At 34.2% G+C, this 25,748-nt stretch overlaps 2 protein-coding genes across 3 annotated transcripts in view; one reads left to right on the top strand and one right to left on the bottom strand.

Moving 5' to 3' along the window:
- The window catches only part of LOC126966522 (RNA-binding protein Musashi homolog Rbp6), a 934,160-nt gene that overhangs the window by 729,266 nt on the left and 179,146 nt on the right, over positions 1-25,748 (bottom strand). The window lies entirely within an intron of this gene.
- LOC126966500 (uncharacterized) overlaps positions 2,247-25,748 on the top strand; it is a 78,601-nt gene continuing 55,099 nt past the window's right edge. For both annotated transcript variants that reach the window (XM_050810605.1, XM_050810604.1), the window contains exon 1: positions 2,247-2,438. In XM_050810605.1, coding sequence (XP_050666562.1) covers positions 2,388-2,438 — 51 coding nt within the window. In that variant the 5' untranslated portion in view covers positions 2,247-2,387. The remainder of the gene's footprint in view (positions 2,439-25,748) is intronic.

Genomic DNA, 25,748 nt, shown 5'->3' with positions numbered 1-25,748 from the left:
CATTACCGCATTAACTCGAATTGTTTAAAATATTCTTGGTGAGTAAGCAGCAATGTAAAACGTTTATTCACTTTACAAGTACAATTGTCACAAGACTTAGGAGAAAAGTGTGCTTACATTGTCTTTGAGCACAATTTTGCTGTTCCACTATCAGACTGCAAATAATATCTCCAAGTGTACGTATAGAACGTCATTGGTGAACATAATAATAGTTCGGTTTTTGCATATACATAGTTTAGTTCTTCGAGCTCATTTTGTTTAATCGAACAAAACGAGACGAGAAAGAGTTACCTACACTTGGGCGAAAATCCAGTTTGACTTTGATGTACCTATTATAATTATTATTATATTTATTTTTCAGCCTATTAATTTCTGTATAAATAATATACCTTACCTTTTTACTACTCTTCAAATATTGTTAGGTTGAGTCCTAGTAACTGAGCAAAAGACTCTGATATCATAATAAACATATTAAAAAGAATAAGGTAGAAAATAAAGGAATAGTAGAATTAGACTGGCAATGTCCTATCGCAAGTCGTCGATAAGTCGCTGAGTTTCAGTCCTATTGAGTTGTCGTCCTATCGAATCAGTACGTGAATACCAATTTTGGACCAAGTTTCAATAGGATGACTTCTGAACTTTAACGATTTTTGGATCGTTAGAATATACGTGAATCGGCCTACGGTCGGATTTAAAAAAATATTTTTGTTTGACAGCTGGACTTAAGCGCGTTAGTAAATATAATGTAAATGTGACCGGACTCCTAAGAAACGGCTGGACCGTTTTTGATTTGTTGTTTATAATAATCTGCTTGGGAGAGTTATTCGATGATTTACGATTCACAATTACTAGTAGTAGATGATGCTGAAATCGGCTTCAAGGTATTTTTACATGATTTGCAGAATATGGAAAGCAGATCCCAATATAAATATATTAATAATGCCATAATAATAATAATAGGCTTTTTCGCTGTCGTTCTTTTACCATTAATTTATTGATAAAAATATAATTTAATTTAAAAGTATTTTAGTAGTTAGTACCTACCTTAGTAAATATCAGTAGTCCTATAGAATGCTACTAATAGAGTTTTCATAATTTACCCTTGACACGACATTTGCACCGATTTCCATGAAAGAAGAAAGAGCAACGATAAATAATATATAATATTGACACACTTTTACACAAATTATCTTGCCCTAAACTAGGCATAGCCTGTACTATGGGTACAAGACAACGATATATTTAATACAATATACTTAAAAATACATAAATACATATAAACATCCATGACTCGGAAACAAACATCCATATTCATCATATAAATGATTGCACCTACCGGGATTCGAACCCGGGACCTCAAGATTAGCAGTCAGGGTCACTCGGTCAACCATTCGGCTACATACTATATTTTATTAAAGTTGTTATTTTTTGGTAAATAGGAGAAAATATATATTATGTCAATAAATATAAGTAGGTAGGTAGCGATAATGACATAACATTTGATTTTGTAAGCGACAGCCATCAGGTAGGTTACTAGTAACTTATAAATGTTCAGTAGTAAGGCTGATCACTATAAATATCTCCAATATCTATACTAATATACTAATAATATTATAAAGCTGCAGTGTTTGTTTGTTTGTTTGTTTGTTTAAACGCGCTAATCTCTGGTACTACTGGTCCGATTTGAATGATTCTTTCAGTGTTGGGTAGTCCATTTATCGAGGAAGGCTATAGGCTATGTTTTCAAAATTAGAGATCCGTAATAAAATTGCTATTTTGTAACACAAGGTGTAAAATCGAAAACCTATTTTTGCGTGCGCTGCAAAAACTATTGACAATAGAACAAAATGATGTACAGGCTATAATATAGGCAATATTTTATTACTTATAAAACTATCGCGTGAATTATACTTTATATGGCAAAACAACGTTTGCCGGGTCAGCTAGTTTAAGAATAAGTAAGACATGTGAAAGAATGCACTATGGCTATTGGTGAAGTATGTGATAAAATGCGTTAAAGGGATAAATACCACAGAGTATCATTACAAATGTTTTGATTTCAATAACTTGGTGTCCCTAAGGCAATCATAAGATAAACTTTCTTTACGAATTACCGGAGGCGTTTGACGCTTTTTCCCCTACAAGAGTGTCCCTCCCGCCAATCTCCCTATGTAGTCTGTACCCACGACCCACTCAGTAGTGTGGGCCTTTCAGACGGTTCGCGAAGCTTATTCCTAACTCCGTAGTCCGTACTGCGACTCAGTTTGGCGGACGAAGCGTCACAATATAGTCGTGTGTTGCCAACTTTTCTGTCCATTTGGCGGGAAATTACTTACGATCGCGTCGTGTTAAAATATAAATTTAATTAATTGTGATTATCGGCAATCATGAAGGCATACGTTGTGTTATATTCTTTGGGCATGCTGATCGTTTTAACGGTAAGATAGTTGATAAATCTATTTACTATTAATTAGTATAAGGAGACATTATGCAACAAAATATGTAAGACAAAAATAATCAATATATTCTATAACATTTTTTTTAAATATAATAAACATTAAAGGAAGTTACGAACAAATCATAACAATGAGAAGAAATCGATTGGAAAGAATGACATGTCCCCTCGCTTATAAAAATCTCTAAGCTCTCGCTTCTTACTATGACTATAGTAATGCTTACACATTATATTAGTTATATATTATATCCTAAATTCTTTTGCATTCCACTTATTTTTTTATAAAAACCCATAATGTACCAAACATTTTTATATCTGCGTTAAACCGGAAAACGCGAAGAAATTTAATTCTAATAAAAGTACAATAAATTAAGTTAAATTAACAAGTTTATTTTCAATAGAAGCAATGTAAAGTCATATTATATAATATCAATCATTAAAATAATCTTTAAACTTTTATGAATAATAAATTATGAGTTTGTCAATTCTTGTGAATCAAATCGCAATGGCAAGTTTAAATCAAGTATAATTGTATTTTTCCGGAAAAAAAAATATTACTTTAGTTTTAATTTTAGATCCGAGTTTCACTATTTTTTGTGCTTTGTGCTCATAGAGAATAAATACTTTGTACACCTTTGTGTGACAGGACTGTGCGTTAGTAGCGCTCTCTGGGTTTCCACGGAAGACCAGCGTCGTGGATTCTTTCGAAACCACAACTATGCTGAGTTGGGGGCCCATTGGCGTCATTAGATCATAATTAGATTAGTATAACTTTAAGAACTCTAATCAGAATGTATAATGACGTCAATAAACATTTTTTCTTTCTTTCTTTCAAATTAATAATAAATAAAAAGATTGCAGGCTATTGTGAATTAGTTTTATGTATCCGCTAAGATCTGTATTATCTCGTTATTCTAAAATAAAAGAAATACATGGTAATATGTTAGGAATGTAACATATTACAAAACCTATATAATACTGGTATGTTGCTACGTCTAATAATATTATGAGGAACCGCTACACGCCACACGCCTGTATCAATTACCTGCACCGCTTGTGTGCACTCAATAACAAGCTTCTTAACACGGTTCCTTTTTTAAAATCAAATGTTAAAGTGTGCTTTATTGGTTAATCTATCTTCTTAATATATATAAATTACGTGACACGTTGTTTGTCCGCGATGGACTCCTAAGCTAATGAACGGATTTAAATGGGGATTACTTCATGGAGTGCAGTTTGGTCCAACTTGAGAGATAGGATAGTTTTTATTTCGATTTGGAACCCATAATTATTTTAATTTCCTATATTTGTTTTGTATGGACATATTTTCTGTGAGAGAATTTATTGACGTACGGTTTTACAGTTCTGCTGTGAAACAATTTATTATAACGACAGGGAGTATATTTTACGAAATAATTCTTTATGTTATGAAATATCGTAGACAAATTCATAAAAAACAGTATTTTATTTATTATGTACAGGACAACGTCTGTTGTGTCAGCTAGTATTCTTATAAATATTTGTTGGTCAGTTTGTTGTTACCGAACTTCTTTGTCTTTTTGTTTTCGAACGCTTTCAAACTTCTCAAACAATCCTAATGAAATTTTGCACACACATTCTTAGGGCTATAGTGAAGGATGTCCAGTACTTACATTTCATCTCGATAATATTTTACCTTTTTCTTTTAATGACAATTAGGAACAAGACGAGCAGGACGTTCAGCTGATGGTTATTGATACGCCCTGCTCATAACAATGCAGTGCCGCTCAGGATTCTTGAAAAATCCAAAAATTTTGATTGGCTCTACAATTGCGCTCCTAGAGACATAAGATGTTAAGTCTCGTTTGCCCAGTAAATGTTCACTATTTACGGCGCCCTTCAGACCGAAACACAATAATGTTCACACATTACTACTTCACGGCAGAAACAGCCGCAGTTATGGTACCTATATGTAATCTAGTCGGCATCCTGTGCAAAGGAGCCAAGGAGGTTGGACATGTTTATGACATGTAGGTTCACATATAAAAGCACTTAAATAAAAAAGGAATAAAAAAAAGAGAATTTAACATGGATCAAGATGCGAGTAGAAACTAGTATTAAGTACATACTTATATAAAAAGCTAAGACGAAATAGCTCAGTACTTTTTAGGCCATAATGCGCACGCGAAAGAATGTTAGATTTGGTAGTTGGTTGTAGTTCACGAAAAAGATAAAAAAATATAAATAAATATTATAATACATAACGAGTGGCCCTTCTCGACTTTGATTTCGTTTACAATTAATGAAAAATGGCAAGGGGAATCTGACTCAGATCACTTTTACATTTACAGTGGGAATGAAACAAAAATTAATTGACTATTTGACGTTTGAGTGTGTCTGTTGCATCATTTTACATTTTACATATTATATTGTAATTTGAAATGATTTGTAAATCGATGTACTTAAATGTAAATCTTGATATAAAAGAGTGGCAATGAGTTTCTTGCTACTTCTTCTCATTAGCTCAACCCTTTAAGTAACCCAAGTAGCGGTAGATTCAATAAGAAAAATATTTTTTTTTTTGACATTCATAAGTGTCATTTCCGTGACCTACGTGAATAAACTGATTTTGATTTGATTTGAAACTTGCTAAGACACATAAGTGATAACTGCAACTAAATCTGTTCAGCCTTTTTTGAGAACATAATGCACAAAACACAGACAAAAATCAAGAGCTATTTTTTGTTCTCGTGTATAAATTGTTTTTTTTTTTATAAAATATTTAAAATATAGGTACGGCATGTCCAGTATGTTATTATTTATTATTTCTATTCCTGTCCGCCACTTGCCAATGTGTTTTCGGTTGTGTTGTCGGTATGTGTTTCGGAAATGCTCTTGCGATTCCTCTGGTGCTCTATATGGTATATATCAATATTTGTATGCTCATTTGTCCTCCTCTTTTATAAAAAATCTACTAAACACAAAAACGTTGCAAAACATTAAAATTTCAATTGAGAAATTTATTGAAGTAGGCGTTATTTTGCGAAAATCCATAATTATCCAAATGTTTTAAGTTTTCTTAAGTGTTAATTCCGCCAATATTTGTCTTTAAACAATTCGACGTGTTTTGCCTCTACACGAGGCATCCTCAGGAGATAATGACTCGCCAAACTCTGGCAAACTGGCCAAACGAGACTATGGTGTCTCGTGCGAGAGAAAACTTAAAACATTTGGATAATTTCAACTGACATAATTCAATATGTTGTACACACATAATATTCTCTGATCGAAACCCTCAATCAACTTCCTACAAAACGTGATTCATGCTCGTTTTACGATCACTGGGCGTCTAGTAAAAATAAAGTGCCATGATTTTACGACTAAGTAAAGCTTAGTTGGAACGGATCTATGATTTTTCCTTTTATGCTTTAGAAGAGATAATCCATATAACGATAACCTCAGTCCAATGAAGAAGGGAAGAATTTACTCAAATCATATCGAAATTACGAAATTAATCTGTCTCTGGAGATTTCTAAAATAATGACTAAATAAATTAGGCAAATTGAAAGACAATAATCTATAAATTATAATTGGAATTTAAAATATATCGGAAATTAATTAATATTGGATATCTTTAACATGAATAGCATTTTATGTTTTACTAGTTGACCTGGCAAACGTTGTTTTGCCATATAAATTATGTATGTAAACCTTCCTTGAGCTTTAACGAATCTATTACAAATGTCGGTCGAGATCGGTGGAATAGTTCAGGAGTTATTAGGGAACATACATTCTCTTTTATATATATAGATTTTATAATTATATTTAATGTATTTATATATATATAAATACAATGTTATAGATTTTTATATTTTGCGCGCGCATCACGGAAAAACTACACTGGCTTTCAAAAGTAAGTATCACACTTTTAAAATTGGGATAACGATTTAAGTTCACAAGATATACTTTCGAAATAAAAAGGACTCCAAATAGAATTTAATTTTGTACATAAAAACTTTATAGTCGGTAACCTTCTTTTAAGAATTGGCTGAAAAAAAACTTCAAAAACAAAACCATTCCTTTTTCAAAGTGGACGTTTCCGAATTACAATTTTACCATTCACATTTTTCTTTCTGTTTTAAATTTTTTTCAAAATCGATGGGTCTTGTTTTAAAAATTTATGCTAAAAAGCACATAATATTTATTTATCATGCCTCTTTCAGTTGAAGAATGTGCTAGGATCATGGCTTTTCTGGAACTAGGCATCAGTATGCGTCGCACTGCAAGAATGGTGGGTGTGACGGTACGAACGGTCCAGAAGGTAAAGCGAAGGTACGAAGAGACTGGACACCATCTGAGGAGACCTTGTAATGGCAGTCCCAGGTGTACCAGTGCCCGAGAAGATCGTTATATTATTTCCACTGTGTTAAGAAATCGCCACCAAAATGCAGTTGAAGTCCAGCAACAGCTACTTCAGACCCGGAGGGACTACATTAGTGACAGTACAGTGAGAAGAAGACATGCTGAAGCAAATTTGAAACCCCGAAGACCAGCGAGTGGCCCAAAACTCGAGAGACAGCATCGAGTAGTGAGACTGCGATACGCCCGTGAACACATGCAGTGGGATGAAGAAGAGTGGTCAAGAATTTTGTTTGCAGATGAGTCTTGATTCTCCCTTTACACTTCTGATGGAAGGCGAATTGTTTACAGGCGACTTGGTCAGCGATACCTTCAAGCCTGCATCTCAGAAAGAGTCCAATACGGTGGAGGCAGTGTACATGTATGGGCTGGCATATCTTCAGAAGGTCGCACAGAGAGAGAGTAGCCATATAAAATGGCACCCTCACTGGGCAAAGATATGCTCAAGAGATTCTCAATGAGTATGCAGGGCCGTATTTAGCAAATATGGGTGATGGATCGATGCTGATGCATGATAATGCCCGGCCACACACGGCTCATATCGTACAAGAGTATATTCAGGAGGTCGGTATCAGCGTGATGGCTTGGCCATCAAGAAGTCCTGATCTCAACCCGATTGAACACGTCTGGGATGAGCTTGGGAGGCTAGTCAGAAATCGCAGACCACCACATACTACCCTCAAGGCACTAAAGCAGGCCCTGGTAGAAGAATGGGAGAATATTCCCCAACATCGGCTCCGAAACCTAGTGTTCAGTATGCCAAACCGGCTTGAAGCTGTAATCAGAGCTCGAGGAGGCAATACCAGTTATTAAAAATTAAATAACATGTAATACGTTTTAGTTGAATTTTTTTACACTGAACTAAAAATGTCTATTTTCATTGTTTTATCTTTTTTAAGTTAAAGATGTTACTAATGTATAATTTTAGTTTCTAAGAATTAAAGCCTATAAAATTTGCAACAAAACGTTTTTTATCTTAAATCTCTACCTTCTATAGTTAAGAAAAAAAACTAATTTGAAAAGTGTGATACTTACTTTTGCAGGCCAGTGTACTAGATAGATGTCAATTAAGTCTTCTAAGTTTTATTCCTTAGACACTTGGCCGTTATCTAAAATTATTGCGATATCTTCATTTGATATAAATCGAAACGATTTTTATAAGCACTAAGTACGTCCTCAGTCATGTGTGCACCTACGTGGCCGAAGTCGCGGGAATCGTCTAGTTTTAAATAATATGAAATATAAATTTTAAGAGGTAGCTAGATACTAAATTCATTTCACGAATGTTCGCGAATATACTTGTGAAGACAAAACAATTATTATACATTTCAATTTCCTACCACATCATAATATTGGCGCTGAGATTTTTGTAACGAGTTTATAACATTTGGGTATGTTATCTACATACTTAGATTGTTACTGTTTACATATTCGATCCGAACATTACATATAATATGACGTATACTTTATACACTCATAAAAGAGACTAAGAAAATAAGGGGTACATTTATGGCTTACGCGGAGGGATATCCCGCCGAGTCTAACAGAATTTTGATGAGGTTACATAAGAATATTTGTATCGAGTAAAGACGTAAGGAGTTTTATCTTGCGTCCGTGGGAATGGGCTCGGAGTATGCAATCAGGTAATGTTGTGAGCGGAGGGTTCTCGATTACCTTCCTTGTGCTATTTATTCTTATTGCGATCTCATGCGCCATTATAAAACCTTCATTAGATCGATCTAATGTTTACGAGCGCTCACTGCAATGTAAGGTAACGGCGCGTGTGTCTACGTTTTCGATTTGTGATTTCATTTAGATCTCTATGTAAAACAAACTTGCTAGACTCAAAGGGCTAATTACTTATACGATTCGAGGAACATTTTACAAATTGCTGCAATGGCATTAGAATACTCTGACAACATTTCTTATCAAATAACTTTAGTCGACTAAAGTCATCTTTTTTATTTTTTTATAGATATGGTAGGTATAACAAAGGTAACATTTAGCTATTAAAAATAATATTTGATGTATGTATCCAGTATTGATATGTAAACAACGTAGATAGTTTAGATTATACATGAAAATCATGCATTTATGTTGTAGGTAGTTTTAGCTCATGATCTGAACTAAGTATAGACAAAAGAACGTGAAATAGTTTTGATTTTTTTTTATTTTTTTTTATTTAAGATGTACCAACAATAACTCAACTTAACATTAACTACTAATACATACATAAATTACCAATTCTAGGTTGGTTATTCTAATTGAATATTATATTAAAATTAGCTGACTCGGCAAACGTTGTATCACCATAAAGAATAGAGAGAAATATAATCTTAGGGAGTTATATCTTTGTATTATATTAGAGCTTTTAATTTAGGCGTTTATAATTATTAGTTAAGTAACCAGATGATTCTCATGTGACTCCTCTGTTAACGAAGTTGGGCGACCGCGACGTCGATCTCTTTACATTAGGTACGTAATATTCAATATAATACATGAACTAACAAGATATTAGATTATAATACTAGCTCAGTCGAACTTCTTTTAGCAACGAAAACGAAACGACTTTGAGATAAGTAAGTTCAAAAATATATGCTTTCTACAGACACAATTGCACGTAGGATTCTCGTTTAGCGAGCACAAAGGCATAGCTCGCATACACATAAATTTGCACCTTTTTGTAAGGCTACAAGACTTTTCACCAGTTGACTGTCTGAAGTATCCACCTACTAACATAGCTGCTGTAACCATAGAGCCACGTAGAGTGGTACTTACATTAAAGCCGGTGTTAAGTGCATGGCAAGTCATTCATTATTTGTTTCGTATTTTATTTCATTGTGCTTGGAACTACGTTTCATGTTGTTATAAGGGATTCGTTCTAGAATACTATGAATCTACTGTCGCTCCCTTGTACGAAATTAGACTTAGTACAACTAGTTTCTGTGTTCATTTTTTTTTTAATATACTTGGATATAAACTAGCCGTTCCCGCCCACTTCACTGGGCGAATTTCAAAAGTAAATAAATTATACAATAAAAAAATAAGTAGCCATAAACCATCCAGGATAAATTTCGCGTCGAATGGTGGTAGTTTCATGTCGATACGATCAGTGGTTTACGCGTGAAAGAGCCTTAAACATAGACCATTTTCATTATATTTATAATGTAGAAGATTAAGGTGACATATGCAATCATTTAAATATGGCGTTAAAGTGTGTGTCAGTTGTCACTGTCACGTCTTACCTCACGTCTATGAAAACGAAATCAAAGATTATACTAAGCTTATACTCAGCTACGTTTTACGTAAGTAAAGTCTGAGCAAAGTCTTAGTAAGCTCTATAGATCTCTTCTCTCAGCCTTAGTCTGACAATTGACATACCCAATATTCTTTGAGATATTGTTTACTTGTTATACTCGCATATAAATAATGATTTACAACAAGCTCTTTAACAACACTTCAATGAATGAATTTGTATACGAGAAAAAAAATTGTAATCATAATTAATTGTGCATATTCTGATGCTATATCTAGTTAGCGTACAAATACGTTGCACATTTTGGAACAACTACTTTACATAAAATTGCTATAATTGCTTAATATACGCTATTTGACAATATAATTTATCGTTATTTATAACTTATCTTAAGTGTTAATTCAGCTAATAGGTTAAACACATGTTCAGATTTGGTACGGTCGGATCATCGCACCAATTGGTCCGGCGTCGTAATCGGTCCGGTCCGGACGGTAATAATAATAATTTTAGCGATGGACAATGCAACATACCATATGGTCCGCTACCAGACCGTGACCGATAGATCGACCGAACCAATTCCGATTGTGTTTAGGCTATAAAATTTTTTTTGTCGCCCGCGGCTCCAGTTGAACCCTCCACCCAATGATCGGGTTAGTCAGTTACGTAAAACTGCTGAAATTAATTCGACACGCGTTTCACTTCTAAGCGAGGCATCCTCAGGAGCTGTTGACTTACCGAATTTCTAAAGTCCGTCTAACAGATACTAATAAGTCAAGATTTCTTAGTCTCAGCAGAATGCATGAGACATAGCGGAGTTAACTCTTAAGGTAGCTCATCACTTATAAATAATAATGCCTAATTCATTATATTATACTCGTTTACTGAAGCAAACAAATTTGAATACTTGCTAATACTATATATATATAAATTGGACCTTTTTCAATTAAAAAACTTTCACGCGTGGTAGTCGTTGATCACTTGTAGTGGGCACACTTAGGCATCTCTGGTCTTCGTCGGCCCAGTTGTATGCACACCCACACCCCGATCTCATCGTTGGCACCAACTTTATAAAATCTAGAGTATCCAATAAATATTCCACTAAATATTTGTTCTTTTCTCTGTTCCATCTTCAACTCGTAGACCCAACGGTTTCCTAAGTTATTTTCCTTCTTCAGTATGAGAGGCTACGTCTTCCTCACCTACTTACGCCAACGGTCGAAAAGAGATGTATCTTGTGCTGATAAGTAAGCATGGACTGTCAGAATAATTTGACTGGCTTTTCTATCAGTAAGAGCTACTCAGAAACTTATAGATCTAAACTGAAATGAAACGCTATTAACATTTTTGAATGAAACTGAAAATAGAAAAATACTCAACATCGAGATAGTATCATTTACCCAAAAAACAGGCAAAATCAAACTAGACTGATCTATAATTAATTTAAATTATTTAAAAAAACCATAAAAGAGCACACATGAATGGTCTCTGTTTCCTGATGTCAATCAGATTAGCATTCGCTGACGCAATCCAATTACAGTGCTAATTGGTTTCAATACTAGTCCACACCAGACAACTGGCCATCTCTCCAGTCATCCCGCTAAACTCAATTACAAAGATAAACGATAAAACACAAAAGTGTTAAGTCAGCGTTCGACAGTCAACAAAAAAGTCGCAGTAACAAATTCAATTTAAGAACATAGAAACGTTTATTTTCCTAGCCCTGACCTCAGCAGGTTGAACTGACGGAATAAGGCCATATCGCACGATAACGTAAAAGTCTTATAACATCCTGGATGTTTTGAAAGTTCTCGATAATTTCTCTCTATTGTAAACGTTCGCGTCGTGACTTTATCGAGGTGGCTTATCGGCGCAGTGATTGCACTTATAAGAGTTTTTTGCGTGATAGGCAGATTGATGCGTATCTAATTCAGATGTTCTACTCCGGATTTCAATGTACCTTGCTATTATGGTATTTGTTGTTCTTCATTTTGATATATATCTGTGATTCTGAAGCTATACTCCTATTGATAATAATATAGAAATGAGGCTGAATTCGTTACTTTGCTTGTATATATGTGTTCCTAGAGAATGATCACAGTGATCACTTTCATCAGGTGACTGGTTCACACTCGTTTGTCCTCCTTTCCCATAAAAATAAAAAATAGAGAGATATATTCGGAACTTTCAATCATAATCAGTCTCCCCCAAAGATCTCCACGATGATTGGTCCTACGCTGTTCTCATCCAGCCTATTCCGGCGATCTTGACCAGATCAGCGGTCCTTCCTGTAGGAGGTCTACCAACAATGCGGCTATCGGTACGTGGTCGCCATTCCAGGACATTACTGCCCCAACGGCCATCTGTCTGTCGAGCTATGTGCCCTGCCCACTGCCACTTCAGTTTCCCAACTATTTGAGCTGTCAGTGACTTTGTCCTACTGTTTCTCTCTCGCAGGGACTCCGAGCATAGCCATCTCCATACTGCGATCGCAAACCCGGTTTCCAAGCGTAGCGGTTATGGTAAAACCCCCCGTGAGCTGCTACTATAAAACTATTACCAATACTTTAGTGCATACGTAAATTGTGCTTAACAACTGTAAATTCTAATTATGCTTAATCTACGTGAGTACAAAATATCAATGAAGACGTATCTGTAATTTAATTAAAAGCCAAAAGAGATTGCGTCTGCAAATAGCGAACTAAATTCACGATTGCTCGCGGCGATATCTAGTCACAATAGAAAAAATGGAGTTTATAAATGATTTCTTTAGAACACAATAGAAAGATAATATATCGTTTGTATGGCACTGTTAGTTCACCTGGTTTCTCATTAAAACACCGGTGTATATTTTATTTATCAGCGATTGGTTTTGTATAGTTTTAGACAGAATTTGTGTAATGGACGTGCTTTTTGGAGTATCGTGTAATCATGTTAAAACGTGTAGAGATAATCATATTGTAGTATGTTAAAATAAGAGGACAAAGTGTTATGTTAAGAGCGCGCGCATTGCGTGCTTCATAGCGTCCTATTTGGGACACATTTTGACAATAAGTTCGAATGACTTGTTTACACTTACTTGCAAGTGAAAACACTAGCTGTCTTCTTTTTTTGGCTGTTTTAATCGCGCATTTAACTTAAAGATAATATTATATTATCACTAAATTAATTCTAAAAAGTTTGTATGACAAAATCAGAATGCACCCATAATATACCTATAGATATAATACTCATATATCGTTACATTTTAATAATTTTATGACTAGTAGTGGTTGAAAAACGACGGGACAACTAGACAACATCATAAATTGAACTCTTCTGACATATTTTTAGGCTTTTATTAACACAAACGGTACAGTAAACACTAAACAGCTGTTGCGCTTCTCTACAGACATTCTTCCACGCATGACAAAACTATATAATAAACTTTACGCCGCGTTGTTTTCAGGTCAATATAACATTGGTTCCATTAACCTTTTGAAAGACTCTCATGTTTTTATTATCACTTTTTTTGAAGTAATACTTCTTTTAGGGCGTTAGGGAAAAAATATTAGAGTGAATTTTTACGATGCGCGCACACCGTCACGCAAATTTGACACCTTGACGTTAGCTGGACAACCATTTGGATCATACTTGAGTGCTTCAGCTACGAAGCCTTTTGTAACTCATATGTCTACTGAACCATAAACAATGGACGGGAATGAAATGAGACTTAACATCTTATGTCTGAAGGTGACTAGCGTAGTTGTAGTGCAGCTCAAAATTTTGGGCCTTTCAAGAATCCTGATCGGCTCTACATTGTAATGGGCAGAGCGTATCAATGAACATCAGCTGAACTTCCTGCTCGCCTCGTCCCTTATTTTCATAAAAAAAAATAAGTAAGTATAAAATGGTCTTAAAGATGCGTCTTAAACTTAATCTTAGCTTAAAGGTTCCTGAGGCGACGAAACACTAAAGTTTTTTATTTATCTTGGACTATTCCCTTATAAGCAGTTATCATAAGATAACTCTCAATTGAAACGCACATGTCTTATCGTTATATATTTTGTATCTATAAAATAGTTTTTGCAACGGTAACGCTCCTGTGATTCCTCCGGTGTTGCAAGAGAATGTGGGCTGCGGTGATCACTTAACATAAGGTGACCTGGAAGCCTACAGTTTGTCTCGATTGTCCTACTCTTCCATAAAAAATAGTATGTAGTTAGTATATAATAGTTATTAATATATCCTAATCATTGATATACTAATCCTAAATGCCATCATTGAATGCGAAGTAATATCTTTTATCTCCTTTTATTGGATTTATTGAACTTGACTCACCTCTCCTGTCGGAGCTTATAGTTGGTATGTTTTTTATTTTTATTTAAAGAAGTACGCACACATTAAACCTTAAGCTATGCGTCGTTTGACTAGTAAACCAAAAAAAAATATCATTCTTAGGATCAATTACTGAGTTGAGTATGTCATAGTTTTAATAATGTTTGGATTTTGGATATAATATCATCCTCCTCCCCATTGTCCTCATAAATTTGAATAAAACAACTTTTAAAGGATACTCGTAAATAACGCGTGTAATTGTAGATTTTGCGTAAAAGTTATATTTTGGAAAGGAAACTAGATCGGGATAAACGGGATGAAAATGTAACTTTTACGCAAAATCTAATGTATAAATAGTTACAATTACACGCGTTTTAATTCTTTAAAAATTGTTTTATTTAAATGTGTAACAATCGCGTTAATCAAAGAAAATACTATCCTAATACTCGTAAATGATAATTTCAACGCAACTTCTAGACAATGATCAGCTGTAAGTTGAAATACGGACTGTATTTGAAAGGGCTATTCGCGCTATTTATAACCTAGGTCCTAAAGAATCATTGAGAGCAAAATTCAAAGAAATTAACATCTTGACTAGTAATTGACTAATTTGCTAGAAACTGTCATAACCATAATGTTAACACCAGGAACATAAGCTTATAATGCCTACTACTCGGCTAAGTCGAGTTAGTATGTCTTTTGTGGGGCGATGTATATGCTTTTACAACAGGATCCCAGAAAATGTTCAAAACAAAAGTATTACGTTATTCAAAAGAATTGTTAAAAAAGGTTTGTGTGATAAAGGTTACTATCACATAAATGAGTTTCTTAATGATACCAATTGGGAATGGAGCGACCGCCCTCAGGCTATTAAATAATAAGTTTAATTGTACAATGTTACTTTGTAAACATATTTTTTTATGAAAAAAAAAGCCCGCTGAATTTGTTGCGCTCGTTCTTCTCAGGTCTGAGGCATTCATTTTGGAATGGGTGGTAGTTTTTTTGACTTTCAATAAGTGATGTCACATCCTATTTTGAATAAAAATATTTGAATTTGAAAGTTGCTTTTGACTGGCCTCTTTTCAATCCCGATTGAATTTTCAATGATCATAGTACCTACTATCACTCGTATCTATATTGTGCCACAATCTATCTCCATACTACCATACGTGAAAATGCTACGCTGTTATTACCAAAACACATTAACATCACAGTGTGAATAATTGCATAATAAACTTTATAGTCTCAGAGTTACAGCTATCTACAAATCTCACAATACAACTTCACATTAATTATTGTTATCTATAAGTAAAACTCATTTAAAATAACTCTTTAGAAATTCTGCTCATACAAACCAACTATAACCGTGGGTAAATACGTATCGGTGTACTGCAGCAAAAACAGATTCCTTGCCTTATGAAGCACGTGACATAGAAACTATGGAGGAAATATTGAAGGCATAGAATGCGATGCTAAACGTTGCGTTGATATCAAACAGGCTCTGTGAATGGTTGACCAAGCGGTACCGTTGCATATGCCCCGTCAGGTAGGTCGCTGTGCTTACGACCGTTTGCCCTATCGATCCATATACGTACCGAAGGAAGCAGTCACTGCCTCCAGGTGTAATTTGCTAGAGAATGAATAAGTTACTAAAGATGTGTATGATTCAAGAAAAGTTGTACAAATTTTAGAAAGATAGACTTTACTGTCACCTCCCCATAATTTGCATGAAGTATTTATTGATTACGGAGACTATGATAATTAAAATCACTTTAATATAGTAATAAATTAACTAATACTTGATTATCCATTTCTAAATAATATTTAATATTTTATTATATCCTGTATCGCCGGTATTGCCACCTGTATGTGAATAATATAATTTGGAAACATTTTAATTTAAAAATTTGACGACCCCTATAGCCCATTGGTTAGTGATCCTGCCTACTGAGCTAGAGGTCCCGGGTTCGAATCCCGGTAGGTGCAATCATTTATGTGATGAATATCAATGTTGGTTTCTGAGTCATGATTGTTTATATGTATTTATATATAAGTAAGTATATTGTATTAAATATATCGTTGTCTTGTACCCATAGTACAGGCTATGCCTAGTTTGGGCCAAGATAATAATCTGTGTAAAAGTGTGTCAATATTATTATCATTCATCCATCTACATCATACATACAAAGCACAACTATCTAACGAAGAATTGGAAAAATTAAATGGGCAAATGGCAAATGTACCTTTTTTCCTAAGACATATAGAAGGAGAATTTTTTTTAGAAGAGTAGAACAAACCAGCGTATGGGTCACCTGATGTTAAGTGATCACCACTGCAACATTAGAGGAATCGTAGGAGCGTTGCCAGCCGTTCTGAAAAATGTGCGGGTTTTATTTTTTTTATGAAAATAAGGGACGATACGAGCAGGCCGTTCAAGTGATCGTAATTGATACGCCCTGCACAATGAAGTGCCGCTCAGGATTCTTGAAAAACCCAAAAATTCTGAGCCGTGCGCTACAATTGCGCTTGTCAGCTTGAGACATATTATGTTAAGATGTTAAGTCTCATTTGCCCAGTAATTTCAGGCGCCGTTCAGACCGAAACACAGTAATGCTTACACGTTACTGTTTCTCGGCAGAAATAGGCGACGTTGTGGTACCCATAATCTAGCCGGCATCCTGTGCAAAGGAGCCTCCCACTTTTTACCATGATTAAACCAACTAACTGGATATTTATCAAGCCAAAGTAACTCGAGTATCGGATAATAAAAAACATATAACAACTACATACTACAGATTAAATTTAAGTTTCACTTCAATTATAAAACGTTTAAAATATTAAGATCAAAATATCGTAAACGAATTAACGGTCTCACTCATAAACTATAACCTAGTTACGTCAAAAATAACATGATAATTCGCGATACCGTAGGAATTTGCCACAAATTAACAAGTGTGTTATATTTAATTGCCGCCCAAACATTCATCTGCGATTTGTACATTTAGTTTTTGCCTTTTTGTCGGCGTTTAATTCAATTATATCGAATGACAGGTGCTGTCAGTGGTATAGTCGAGACGCGACAAGCAACAAAAACAAAACACAAGCAATAGACAAGCGATATCTACAATCTGACACTTGGCCTACATAGTACGAAAAATATAATTAGAGTGATCATCAATTAACCGCTCAATTAACTTTAAAAAAAAAGCACTTTATAAAAGTAACGGTCGGTAGTGAACCGTCAAAAAGTACTTTCACTGCACGAATAATATTATAAAGTAGAATTTGAGCCATAATGTAGTTCTTGATAACGGCTTGCTTGATCCTTATTAAGATCTCACAGACTATAAATGGGCATAAATGTAATAAGATAATGTCACTTTCTTTAATTAATTGTGTTGAATCCGTCCTTTTATACAAAATTGTTAATAGTTATAGTGACGTCCCCTCAATACTAAATCGGATACATTTTAAAGTACCTCGCAGGCGTGAGCGTCGTTGTCGTATTAAAAATTTGTTTTATATTATAGTGCAAATTATTTGATTAAGCGTGCTTGTAAACACTTTAATGATAATGAAAATCTAGTTGACACAGATTTTTTCTTTGATAAATTGTCGACCTTAAAAAAATGTTTCAAATAAACTCTTTCTTGATTTGTTAATTTAATGCTATAATCTATTTGTATCTTTATAATAACCTCTATCTCTTTATATATAAGTATATTTCATTTTTATTTCAAGTATCGAATTTTGTTTCATATTACCTCTATGTAGCGCAAATCTAGTACATTATGTTTAAAAATAAAGGAAACTATAGGTTTTTAAGTATTGTTAAGCATAAATTGTTAAACGTTATGTATAACCGTTTGTTTCTGAAATAAATAATAATATGTAAATAAAATAAATTTAACTCAGATCGATTTTGTTGGCGACACTCATTTGGTTCGTAATGAAATGTGACACGAAAACTTTTCCATCGTTTCCAGAAATCAATGTTGTTTGTGATGTTGTGGTGAATGGTGTCCCCTTGTGAGGGTGGCCCACCCCCGTTCTATAAATCATTGTCCGAATTACGCAGTTCAAGTTGAAAAATAATTCAAGAGATTGGACACCCGTGTACAACTTTCCAATTTATCTGTTTCATGTTGACAATTGCTGCGAACAATAATTATTTTGATTGAAATCGCGAAGTGAGCGAAATATTTATAACTTATGTACCTATAGTTTAAATAAGAAATTCTTATATTAGATAAAGTTTTATCACAGTGTGGGGATAGATAGTTAAGTATTCAGTTTTACTATAATTTTACTAAATATTCTAGAATCGTCTACTTACCACCATATATTTTATGCCAACTCAAACTAAATTAGTTTTACTAGTGAGACTACTGGGCAAATGAGACTTAACATCTTATGTCTCAAGTTGAGCGCAGTTGTAGTGCCGCTCAGAATTTTTGGGTCTTTCAAGAATCCTGAGCGGCACTGCATTGTAATAGGCAGGGCGTGTCAATTACCATCAGCTGAACGTCCGGCTCGTCTCGCCCCTTGTTTTCATTCAAAAAAAGTTTTAAGACATAGATAATATTGTCTTATACATAAATGGTATTATTATAACAATAATAATTATATTATATTAATACGTTAATATTAGTACAAAACTAAAAATATATACAGATTTTAATATAACTTTAAATTCACAAGAACTATTTCTAACCTTGATTGGGAGCGTGATATAGTAAATGTTTTAATTTGAAATTACATTTCTGGATCCCTGTTACGTTCAAGAAGTATTAACACTGGGTCGGCCCACATAATAGGATTCGCTACTTTACTCGTAATGGTGGGGTTCGATCAATTTCGATTTGTACGCGTTTAGGAGTAAATTCGTATATTTTTGTATTATTGAAGCTATAGGTACCTCTTATGGCGCGTCAGAGAAAATATGATGAGAGTGAATTGTTAGGACTTGTGGTCAGTGACATAATGTTTAAACTACAACGTGAAGTTGGTTGTTAAATTAGCCTTTGGTATAGTGTGACTATATTCAAGACGTTTATTCCGATATTTTAATATAATAATAATATAGATAGCGTCTAGACTCCAGTCAACTCGGATTATGCTTACGTATGGAATATCTATAATACAAAGGTTATTAAGTATGTGTGGTTGTGCTTAAATGTGAGGAGTATGAACTAAATCAATTCTTCTTGTTGTTGCTTGTTTTTACAGTCATTGTATGACAATGGGTATAAATTAAGGATTTTATCTTACATAATTAATACGTCTTGATAAACTTTGACAGCTGTGAAAACGTCGAAATAATTTGAGTTAAGAGTTAACCTCTATTTTAAGCAAATCACGCACATTAAAACAAAGTGACATACAAATCGCTTCTCACGCACCCTATAAATTAAACCTGGCCTGTTTTTATCGGTTGTCTAACAGAAAGAGACTATCTGGATATATAAATTATCTATGGATTTTATTTATCTTATATATAGAAACGGATGTAGATAATCAAAATGACGGCGTACTATAAGCTAATCTAGATATTTCCGTCTTATAGACTGTGTCAGTTATCGTTTTACCTTTGAAAAGGGCAGGATCATAAGAGAATTTTGTTTTTTTTGACCAGGCGTGGGTGCAAGACAACGATATAAATACTATATAATCATTGTCATTATCATCATCATCATCAACTGGAAGGCGTCCACAGCTGGACAAAGGCCTCCCCCAAACGTTTCCACGACGATTGGTCCTACGCTACCCTCATCTAACGTATTCCTGCGATCTTGACCAGATCGTCGGTCCATCTTGTTGGGGGCCTACCAACACTGCAGCAGCATCTATCATTAAGAGTACACCATCAACTGCGATCGCCAACCCGCCTGCCAAACGTGGCGATTATGGTAAAAACCCCCATGACAGACACTATAAATACTTAATCATACATAAACACCAATAAACATCCATAACTCGGACACAAACATCCAAACAAGATTATATTCATCATATAAATGTTTGCAATTACTGGGATTCGAACCCGCGACCTCTAGCACAGTATGCAGGGTCACTAACCACTGGGTTATGTAGGTCGTCAATTGAATTCATAGTGCTCACGTAAAATAGTAGTAATGAATATAGTTTGAAAGTTAATTAATTATAATTAATAGCTTAATATAAGGTCACTAGTTTAATAATGTGGAGTATATTTAACGCAATTAATTAATATTTTAGAGTAATTTTTACGGGTAAAGTAAGAACTGTCCCAAAGTCAGATTTAAGCTCTGGTTAACGAGAGGAAGTGTGGTTTCGAACGCCACACCTGACAAAGGTTTTTTATAGCATTATATTTTTATATTATGAATAAATAAAGATATAAATTTATGATAAATAAATATAATAAATTTGTGAATTTTTCTTTCAATTGACTGATACGAGTATTAATATGTATTTGTGACAAAAAGATTCACTTACATCGTGGTTTCATACAACCACAATTTTTTTTTAATTTCAGGGGCGTTCAGTGACAAACACACGTATAGGAAGAATTATAAACATATAGAAGGGGAATGTACATACACAATATATATTATACATTCTCATTCTCATACAATGGTGTCGGTAATAGTAACAATGTTGCGAGTTGAATTGTTTTTTCCCAACTCAAAAAGTGGCCAATGTTAAAGAAGTGTTCACTTCGATTACACTAAATATCTAACTTGATCCGACATTCAAATATTATGACAGTAATCACGACTATCATGTTTACAAAGCATCCTTACACAAACAATTAATTTAATTTCTAAAGGTTTATGCATCCAATAAACGATAATTTATGTTTATACAGTTTTATATCATTACTTTTTATGAAATATTTGATATTACTTAATCACGATTTATATATTGAATGCAGCACCTTACAAACTAATTTGTTATGTATATTACAGCCATTTTAAAATACTCTACTAAATTGAAAAGAGTGGCCGTTGAGTTTCTTGTATGTTCTTCTCACGAGCTCAACTTTTTCCGAATATGTGGTAGATTCAGTAATTTAAAAGAAAAATTTATAGTGACGATTCAAAAGCTCTTAGTTTAAGCCTAATCTAATAAAGTTTTATTGAATTTGAAATTAGTAATAGAACATAAAATATCTGCTATCTTAAAATAATTCAAGAAATGACGTCTCGTCTAGACGTCCCGTGCGAGGGGTTGCTCCTTAGGGAGGCTTAACATAATAATCTGTATATACCCGAGATCAAATTACGTTCAACTATATGAGCCATAATGCTCTCAACAACATAATATTCGCAAGATTTCATCAAGCTTTGAAAGTAATTTTAAGTCTGCAAGAATTTATTTCGACCTTCGTCTGTACTAATACTTGTACCTAATAATACCAATAGTAAAAATTTGTTTTTTTCTCCAAAAAACATAACTGCTTTTTCTTTGATAACCACGAAAGTAATACATTTAATTAAAACACTTTTTAAAGGCACGGACTAGTAAAAAAAGACGGACTCCGTGCCGTGATATTATCAACTGAAGCACCTATATGCTAGTGTGTGTGCGGTTACGGGGTATACTAGTTACACAATTTTTTCATATTATTGTTTTTACACTTTTTAACAACCCACGACGGCATTTTTAAAATATCTTATTGCGACGCAAACTAATCTGTCACAGACGATGGCAAATCTCATAATGGCGGCTTGTATTGTAAGTGTGTGCGTGGGGCTATGTATTTACTGTTTTGGTGCCTCACTGTTATGTAAGGTGACACGGAGTCCTTATTTTTTCACTCGTCCGTGTTTAAAGGATTAAAACGCGTGTAATTGTAACTCTGTTTTTACATTAGATTTTTGCGTAAAAGTTACATTTTTACTATTATTTTAGTTAACGTTCTAAAACCTTTCCAAATCTCCTTTTCAGTGGATTTAAACGAGATCGTGTCATCAATATCAACAGTGGAATAGTATGTTACCACTGGTTGTATTTGATCTATACATATAATAACATTGTTTAGTCCGCCTGTCTGTACATCTAATATTTTTTTCTAAAAACCGATTGTAGGTGATAAAGAGAGTGCCGTACATCACAAAAATACAAATTATATAATAAAATAATAAATTGTTCGTTCCTCTGTCTGTTCATTTATACACGATAATCTCCGAAACTACTGCACAGAGTTTTATGAAACTTTCACGAATGACTTCAGCGTAGCCTGGAGCAACATTTAGGCTGTTTTGATCAAAATCAATGTTTATGTTTGTGTGGTTTACATAAAAAAATAGCATTCATACACACTCATGCATACTGATTCTAATGCATAGAGTATTTGTTTATGAATTAGGAGACCAACGTTGCATACAATAACAATCCTTATTCTAAGGCACACTCTTAAATATAATTATAGAAATTGTATATCCCACTTAAAAAATAACTAAACATGCATAATGAACTGAAAAACACTACAGTGCACTGTTTGTTTGACTTTATTTTTCTCCTGTTTTCAAATTCAAATTCAAAATAGGATGTGAAATCACTTATTGAAAGTCAAAAAACTAACCACCCATTCCAAAATGAATGCCTCAGGCCTGAGAAGAATGGGCGCAACAAACTCAGCGGGCTTTTTTTTTTCATTAGAAATATGTTTTACAATTAAAGTAACATTTACAAAGTAACATTGTACAATTAAACTTATCATTAAGAAAGTCATTTATTTTATAGTAACCTTTACCACACAAACGTATTTTTAACAATTTTTTTTAAAAACGTTATACTTTTGCTTTGAACATTTTCTGGGATCCTGTTGTAAAAGCATATACATCGCCCCACAAAAGACTTGCTAACTCGACTAAGTCGAGTAGTAGGCATTATAAGCTTATGTCTGTTCCTGGTTTTAACATTAAACCTGTTATTATAACATCGCATCGGTCGGATCGGTGAAGTAGGTGCGCCAGTGCATGTCACGTCCCTGTTCGATAAAGTGCTCATTACCCTTCACTGAATTTAGTAGTCTAAATTCAGAAGCAAAAAAATTTAAAATTAGAAGCTTCTGATCACACTATCCTAAATTTATTTACTGAATCAGTTTCCATTTAATGCGCGACGAAATCGAATATATCGTACGATAAGGACTCCAGATACGAAAAAAATTGCCTGTGCCTAGCCCTGGCCGTCGGCTCAATTCAAAAAGAAAAGTGAAAAAGAAGAACATGAAGAAGATAAAGGAATATTTAGTACTGCGCTGAAAGTTAGCAAACATGGACATTAGATGGGTGAATTAGCACCTGCGGACTTCATAAATTATCTACGAATGCACTCGAAATCGTTTGACATATTACTAAATATTGTGACACCGTTTATTTGAAAGCAAGATACTATCATTCGAGACAGATTTAGTGCAAAAGAAAGATTGATCGTAACAATAAGATTTATAGCAACAGGATATTCATATCAAGATTTAAAATTTAGTTCTTTAACATTCCAACCTCTGCTGATAAAATAAATCCCTGAAACTTGTTGGGCTCCACGTACGAAGAGCCACGAGCGACAGAACGTGTGATGATACCTTCCACAATGCGTTTCCAATTAAGCTTCTAAATGATTCAGTCAGTCAGAAACCACACTTATTTCTGAATTTAGGATGCTAGATTGCTGAATGCGATTATACTTGTCTAAATTTAGTAGCGTCTGAATCCAGAAGACTTAATTCAGTGAAGTCTATATGAAAGATATCAACACTGGGAGTGAGAGAGGCTTGATAATAATTGTTGTTCATATTATTAGATTAACTCAGAAGTACGACCGAATTCGCCATCGCCCTGGATGTATAATAATTTTAAATTACTGTTGAAATTTCAAAGAATTTATAAGAGTACCACACAAGTAAATGTACATTTACTTGAAGGCCTAGGTTCCCTCGTTAAAATTATTAAACACTTTCTTGATGTACCCTGCATTCCTGCCGTCAAATTCCACCTTCGGAAGACACGCCACAAATTAGAATATCATCCTCACCATCTGTGTCATATACCTCTACAGTGGGGTTTTCAAGAAGCTTTCTTCCACGTACTACAAAGCTGTGGAATGAGCTTCCATGTGCGGTGTTACCGGAACGATACGACAAGGGTACCCACAAAAAATGCGTTTACTCCTTAATGGCCGGCAACGCTCCTGTGATTCCTCTGGTGTTGCAAAAGAATTTGGGCTGCGGTGATCAATTAACACCAGGTGACCCGTGCGCTCGTCTGTCCTCATTTTCCATAAAAAAATTTGGCTATTAGTTTGGGCCACAACGGTCTTCGTGTAGCGACATCTATAAGCGATCTAAGTTAAAACCTCCGTAGTAAATTGTAGTGAACGGTATGGATGCCTCGATAAATAATTGTACACTTTATTCTTAATCAGATTGTATCTTTTGTTAACCCAAATAAATAAATCTAGTGCCACGGTGTTCATCTTGTGCGAGTCCAAATACGAGAAATGAAAGTAACTTACGAAAGTCACAAAATAATTGAGATGGTCAAATTAAATCCATTTTCCATATAAGCCGTTGTGGCCATTGTTGGCTAATTTTGGTGTGAACTAAATTGTATTCAAATTCCGTTGTTGTATTCAAATTGTGTCAAAATTGAACCGTTACTACTGCGGAGTGGGTTGTCCATTCTGAGACAGATATAACCTAGAAACGTAAACCCATGTTCATCAACAACAACACGTCATGTTTTAAACTAATAATTAAAATCTTTAACATCATAATATTATATTGATTTCATTTAATTATTTTTGCATATTACAATGGCTCCGCTGACATTCCTTCTCTGCGAGCTTAAGCTACACACAGGCTGAGACCTACAGAGCGTACTTAATCTTTACTCAGACTTTACTTATATATTATGGTTGGACAGCTGAAAGTGACAATGTGTGTAATATTTTTACCGCTGTAACTACAAATAATAAGAATAATGATAGCGAATTCCAAAATAACAAAATTCAACATATTGTTACAGCGCCATCTCTTGTACAAAAGTATTAAAAATACCTACATAGTGTTAAAGCTCGTATGATTAAACGCCTGACAAACAGAATGACGAATTCAGAACGGTGGATTCTTTTTAACTAAGACCCGCTTCGAGTACGGAACACTACAAAAGTGCATTCAGGTTAAAAAAGCAAAATAAATCACCTCATTTTTTGGAGGAGAAGAAATATATATATATATATATATATATATATACAGCAAAAACAATAATTGCGAGTGATAGACGTAGCATGTCACGCACATTAAACTAATATTCCTGGCCTGTTTTCATCGGTTGT

This window comes from Leptidea sinapis, chromosome 10 (assembly GCF_905404315.1).
Source record: "Leptidea sinapis chromosome 10, ilLepSina1.1, whole genome shotgun sequence".
NCBI lineage: Eukaryota > Metazoa > Arthropoda > Insecta > Lepidoptera > Pieridae > Leptidea > Leptidea sinapis.
Note: the sequence above shows the minus strand (reverse complement) of the source record. Positions and strands in the feature narration are given on the sequence as shown.